This window comes from Pelodiscus sinensis, chromosome 5 (assembly GCF_052426305.1).
Source record: "Pelodiscus sinensis isolate ZL-2025 chromosome 5, ASM5242630v1, whole genome shotgun sequence".
Classification (NCBI taxonomy): Eukaryota; Metazoa; Chordata; order Testudines; family Trionychidae; genus Pelodiscus; species Pelodiscus sinensis.
In genome coordinates, this window is record NC_143056.1 from 128399324 (window position 1) to 128406041 (window position 6718).

The 6718-nt window shown below is 48.5% G+C and overlaps 1 protein-coding gene across 1 annotated transcript; it reads right to left on the minus strand.

Moving 5' to 3' along the window:
* Nucleotides 1-811: 811 nt before the first annotated feature.
* On the minus strand, nt 812-1803 carry LOC102454511 (proto-oncogene Mas-like). The gene has a single exon (XM_089778227.1). It carries the CDS (start codon nt 1753-1755, stop codon nt 820-822), a length of 936 nt encoding a protein of 311 aa, XP_089634353.1. The 5' UTR covers nt 1756-1803; the 3' UTR covers nt 812-819.
* Between the last annotated feature and the right edge of the window lie 4915 nt (nt 1804-6718).

Below are 6718 nucleotides of genomic sequence, written 5' to 3' on the forward strand. Positions count from 1 at the left end.
CTGCCACATGGGGTTGGCTAGAAAAACTCTTGGGTTCAGCATCTAGGGATGCTTCCAAACAGTACAAAACAGAACCAGCCCAAACCTGCCAGCCAGAAATCTGTGGAAACTGCACACCACCTCGGCTACCTCTCTGAAGCAATCCTTGTATTACTGTAAACACTGATTCTGTGTATTACAGAAGCAAAGCTTTATTAAGAACACCAGCATTGAAGTGGGAAAATGCTGCTCCAGTGACTGGAAAGCACATATACAAAAAGTAAAACATTCTCCTTGCAATATTTTGGTCATTGCCCTTTGCCTGAATTTCCTATGTCAGGGCTTAGTTTGTTCAGTCTCTGCTTACATCAGATGAAGCTAATGTACTTTACAGTGGAGAAATAGAACATCCAAGGAGAGATTCATGATCAGAGATTTTTATTTCATGATAGGGGAAAAAACGGTATGTATGGTCCTGACTCAACTCTTGTTAAATTCATAGGAAATTATGCCCCTGCTTTCAGTGGCATCAGGATTGGGCCCTGTGTGAGGATGACAGTCCTCTAGATTCGCAGAACACAGGAGAATGGAATGAGGGGAACTATCTCTTCTCTGATTTCTTTGAATTATATGATCATTCTAAATCAGTGGTTCTCAGCCAAACATTGTGGGCCACAGATGCAGCCACACAACACATATAGTATCTGTATGGGTCTGTGCTGTCAGAAGGGCTGCAGCTGGGTGCTGATTGGCCTGCAAGCAGCCTACACACTGGGAACCACAGTTTTAGACAAACATTCAGCCCATAATAGGGTCTTCCAGGTTGGTTGCCATAGGGATTTAAGTAGCACTATCCCTTTCATCTCTGTTATCTGCCTCCTCTTTAAAAACGCTCTGGAGTGCCTTTTTTACTGATCCCCTAAATTGTTGATTCCTATAGCTCCCAACAAGGTAGTAAATAACTGGGTTAATGCTGCTGTTGATAGAGGCCAGCATTAATATGGAATTAATAAAATAATCATAATTAATAAATTCTCGGAAGAAGGCGACAATACTGAAGGGAACAACTAAGAGGAGGAAGAAAAGGACGTTGAGCAAGATAACAATGTAGAGCTTTCTTGGCTGGTGTCGCAGGGAGCTTTGTCGGACCTTGATGATGAGGATCAGACTTGACAGAACTGTGATGGGCGTGAATATAAGGAAATTTATGCTAGTCAGTCGTAGGATCACGTGTTCACAATGTTCATTGGAATCGGAAAAGCAAACATATGATCTCACTCCAGTGAGCAGGGCGGAGAGAGCCCAGAGCAAGGCACAGATAATGGCAGACAAGTGCTTTGGGCGGTGGCATCGGTACCAGATGGGGAAAAGAACAGACACACACCTTTCTGCACTGATTACTGTTAGGAGGGACAGGCTGGCACTGAACGTGAATGCCAGCAACAAATCCAAGGACATGGAAAAGTTCAATAAACACAATCTAAAGACTATGCGGGAAAGAGCCAAGAAGAGGAGGAAGCCAAAGTCAGCAGCAGCCAGGTTGAGAACATAGACGGAGAAGGGGTTCCTCTTAATGCGGAAGCCAAGGAACCAGAGCACAATCCCATTTACCACCAGCCCAAGCGGGCAGATGAATAGAGTAACATTAACGCTTGTTAGAAGAATACGATCGGGAGGTGGAAAGCATATTTTGAATCCATTCCAGTTATATATGGCTCCCTTTTTCAGGGTGGACTCTGTTGAGGGCAGGGATGTTGTCATCAACTCGGTCATCATGAAATCTCTGCTGAGTGATGCGGGTCTCGACTTCGTCCCCACTCACACACACCTGTTGGCAGAGAGCAGATAGGGTTTCAGTGTCTCAGACTCCCCCAATGCCGTATTTCATGGATAGTTGGAGATGCCCACAGGTCCTGAGAGTCAGATATCTAGAGCTATAATGGCCTTGAGGGATGTTAGTAATAGAGAGACAGGGAGAAAGGCTGATGCATGAAGAATACTTTGGATGCAGAGGCAGAGAGACAGTTGAACCGGGAGAGAGGAGTAGTGGGGGAAGAAAGAAATTGGAAGAGTTGTCAACTGTGCATAGAAAGAGAATGATAGAAAAGAGACAGGGATGCAGAATGAATATTGGGAAAGAGGAAAAGAAGATCCATGTATTGTTAGTCATAGAATCATAGACCTGGAAGAGACCTCAGGAGGTCATCAAGTCCAGCCCCCTGCTCAAGGCAGGACCAATCCCAACTAAATGAACCCAGCCAGAGCTTTGTCAAGCCGAGACTTTAAAATCTCTAGGGATGGAGACTCCACTACTTCCCTAGGTAACCCATTCCAGTGCTTCACCACCCTCCTAGTGAAATAATTTTTCCTAATATCCAACCTAGACCTCCCCCACTGTAACTTTAGACCATTACTCCTCATTTTGCTCCTTGTACTGTGAACAGTCTTTTTTTCCATCCTCTTTGGAACCTCCCTTTAGGAAATTGAAGACTGCTATCAAATCCCTCCTCACTCTTCTCTTCTGCAGACTAAAGAAACTGAAATGCATCAGTCTGCTCTCATAGTTCATATACTCTGGCCCCCTAATCATTTCGGTTTCCCTCTGCTGGACCCTCTCCAATGAGTTCACATCCTTTCTATGGGGGGAGAGGGACTCAGAACTGGACATGATACTCCCGATGTGACCTCATCAGAGCCTAATAAAGAGCAATAATCACTTCTCTAGATCTGCTGGCAATGCTCTTCCTAATGCAACCTAATTTGCCATGAGCCTTCCTGGCTACAAGGGCACACTGTTGCCTCATATCCAGTTTCTCATCCACTGTAATCCCCAAGTCATTTTCTGCAGAATTACTATTTAGGCAGTCGGTCCCCAGCTTGTAACAATGCTTGGGATTCTTCCGTCCCAAGTGCAAGATTCTGCACTTGTCCTTGTTGAACCTCATCAGCTTTCTTTTGGCCCAATCCTCTAACCCGCCTAGGTCACTCTGGACCATATACCTGCCCACCAGCATATATACTTCTTCCCCTAGCTTAGTGTTATCTGCAAAAATGATGAGGGTGAAATCCATCCCTTCATCCAGGTCATTAATAAAAACAGAACAAAACCAGTCCTAGAACCGATCCTTGGGACACTCCACTAGAAACCAGCTGCCAACCTGACATCAAGCCGTTGATCACTACCCATTGGGCCCGACAGTCTACCCAGCTTTCTATCTGTCTTACAGTCCATTTATCCAATCCATACTCCCTTAACTTGCTGACAAGAATATTGTGGGAGACGGTATCAAAAGCTTTGCTAAAGTCAAGGTATATCACATCTACTGACTTTCCAGTATCCACAGAGACCATTACCTCATCATAGAAACTAATCAGATTGACCAGGCATGACTTGCCCTTTTGTGAATCCACGTTGACTGTTTCTGATCACTTTCCCCTCTTCCAAGTGCTTCAAATCGATTCCTTGAGGATCCCCTCCATGATTTTTCTGGGGACTTAAGTGAGACTGACTGGTCGATAGTTCCCTGGATTGTCCTCCTTCCCTTCTTTAAAGATGGGTGCTATATTTGCCTTTTTCCAATCATCCACGATCTCTCCCAATCTCCATGAGTATGTCTACACTACAGCGTTATTTCAAAATATCTTATTTCAAAATAGTTAATTTGAAATAAGTTATTTTGAAATAATGCGTCTACACACAAAATGCATTTTGAAATCGCATTTTCCTATATTGAAATAGCGCAGCTACACTGAATGGATGCTGAATCACATTTAAGGCCGGCTGGAACCAGGTCCGGCAGGGCATCAGAACAGAAATTAATTTGTGTGGCTGCTACCTGAGGCTATCTGAGGCCTGTGCTTAAAGGGATGCCCCCTGGACAGTCGGTTCTCAGCTTTCCCTCCTTGCTTGCCTACCTCAATGAGGGAAAGCAAAGCATTTTGTCTCTGCATACTCTGATTGCCCTCACTCGGGAGACCAAAGCACTCTGCAACATGGAGCTAGAGCGCCCTCTGGGCACTTTAGTGTTTCTCGTGGATGCATTGCTGTGAGCCTGGCTGCACTTTCTGCAGGCTGCCATCAGGGAGGTCCATCTGGGAGGCTGTCAGTATCCAGGAGGCCCTGTGGGAGAGCTTCCACTCTGAGTTGCTCTCAGAGCCTCCCTGGTCTGCCCCACTGGGGGCTTGTGCCTCATTCCTCCCTCACGTCCTTCCACTTACCCCTCCCTAACCCCCCTTCCTGATGTCAAATAAAATACATGTATTTTCAGGAACACAAACTCTCTTTATTTCACAAAACTGGGGGGGGGGGGGAGGGAATGAAACTGTGGTGAGACTGGGGAAGGAGGCGGGAGAGGAGAGAAGAGAGGGTGCGAGAGGAGAGGGGGAAACCTGGGAGGAGGGAGCTGGAAGGGGGGGAAAAAAGGGAGGGGAAGCTCAGGGTAGGGAGGTCTCACCAGGCCAACTTGATTGTCATGCAAACCTGCTCCTGGATTCGCATGTGGCCTTTGGTGGCCAGGCTGGCAGCTATCCTGCCCTAGATGGCTGTGTTACTCCATCTAGTGCAGAGATCATGGACGTTGGGAGCATCTCCCCCAAACCTGAATAAGGTCCATAATCTCCACCCTAGACCAAGACAGCGCTTGCCTTCTCCGAGCCCTAGCAGGCTGCTGGGAGTTAGCGGACTGCTCCTGGGGAGCGGTGGAGAGCCGGTTGCCAGTGGTTGCTGGCTCATGTTTTGGAGCCACTGGGTCAGGGGCAGTGACAGCTCATTCTGGGCTGGCAGGCTGGGAGCTGGCACAGACACTGTGGCCAGAGTCAACCCCTTTAAGGGCTCCAGAGAAGCGGGGAGGGAGAGAAGTGTTCTTGGTTGAGGCTGGAATGGCCTCCAGGGCACCCTGGGAAGGCTGTAGGCCCCTATTTCAAAATGCGTCTACACAGCACTTATTTGGAAATAGCTATTTTGAATTTGGCGTTATTCCTCATTGTCGGGGGGCTCCCCCCTTGTTTGGGGTTGCCGCCCCCATCCGGGGCATAGTTCGGCCCACTTGGTTCTAGCCCCAAAGTGCAGTGCCCCCCTCTTAGGGGAAATACAGCCCACTGGCCTAGTCCCAAAGTGCAATGCCTCTCTCTTAGGGGAAATACGGCCCACTGGCCTAGTCCCAAAGTGCAATGCCCCCCTCTTAGGGGAAATACAGCCCACTGGCCTAGTCCCAAAGTGCAATGCCCCTCTCTTAGAGGAAATACGGCCCACTGGCCTAGTCCCAAAGTACAATGCCCCTCTCTTAGGGGAAATACGGCCCACTGGCCTAGTCCCAAAGTACAATGCCCTCCTCTTAGGGGAAATATGGCCCACTGGCCTAGTCCCAAAGTACAATGCCCCTCTCTTAGGGGAAATACGGCCCACTGGCCTAGTCCCAAAGTACAATGCCCCTCTCTTAGGGGAAATACAGCCCACTGGCCTAATCCTCCGGATGCCGATTCTGCAGCCTAGTCCTCTTGCTGAGCTCCCCACTCACCGGGGTTCAGGGCAGGAGGGGTAGGGGGGCCTGGGCCCTCCCTCTCCACCAGGGCCCTATGAGCAGTGGGTGGCTCCCACCACTGGCTCGGCAGGGGGTCCCACCTGTCGGCGTGGTGGGGTGGCTGTCGTGGCACGTCCCCAGTCCGCGTCGGGGTTGGCAGAGTCCGGTCTGGTGCCTGGGTCACGGGGGGTCGCCCGGCGGCTCCGTCGTTGGGGCCGGGCCCGGCTTGGGCCTGGCAGCAGCGCGTTCAGCCGTCCTGGCAACTCCCCCTCTGGCAGTTGGGCACTAGCTCCGGCTCGGGCCACGGTCTGCCCCTTCTGAGCAGGCCAGCAGCCTTTTATACCTCTGCTCCCCTCGGAGCATGCCCAGTAGGGCTGTTTGGGTGGGGCTCTCTCTGCCACCGGCACCAGGTGGTTTCCCTGGGATTGAGTGCGGGGCGGGGCCGCCCCGTCACACTCATGGAATGATGTTTACCAAATTTGAAATAAGCGTTCCACTATTTTGATTTAATTTCGAAATAGCAGTTTGGCTGTGTAAGCGCTAGGAAAGTTATTTCGAAATAACTTTGCTGTGTAGACATACCTATCATGAGTTTTGAAAGATAATGGCCAAAGGCTCTGCAATTTCTTAGTCTCCTATAGACAACCACCTAACCTCAAGATGATTCTTACCAACCACCACAGGACATACCACACTAATACCAACCCTGGTACCTTCCCTTGCAACAAACCCCGTTGCCAGCTTTGTCCACATATTCATTCTGCTGATACCATTATTGGACCTAACCAAGTGAGTTATAAGATCAAGAACACATATTCCTGCGCATCCAGAAATATAATCTATGCTATCATGTGCCGAAAGTGTCCGTCTGCTATGTACATTGGACAAACATCTCAGACACTTCGCCAAAGGATTAATGCCCACAATACAGATATCAGACAAGATCACAAAGAGAAAACAGTTTCTTGCCATTTTAACCAGAAAGGACACTCTCTCAATGACTTAGCCACCTGCATTCTGCTACAAAGACCTTTTACATCTGCACTTGAAAGGGAATCCTCTGAACTGTCATTCATGTTAAAATTCGACACTTTCCAAAAAGGACTTAACAAACATTTGAACTATCTCACCCATTACCAAGATAGTTTCCCCAATTATCACCTCTAATACCATTAACTCACAAACATCCCACTCTCCCTACCTCCTATATCATCAATTCA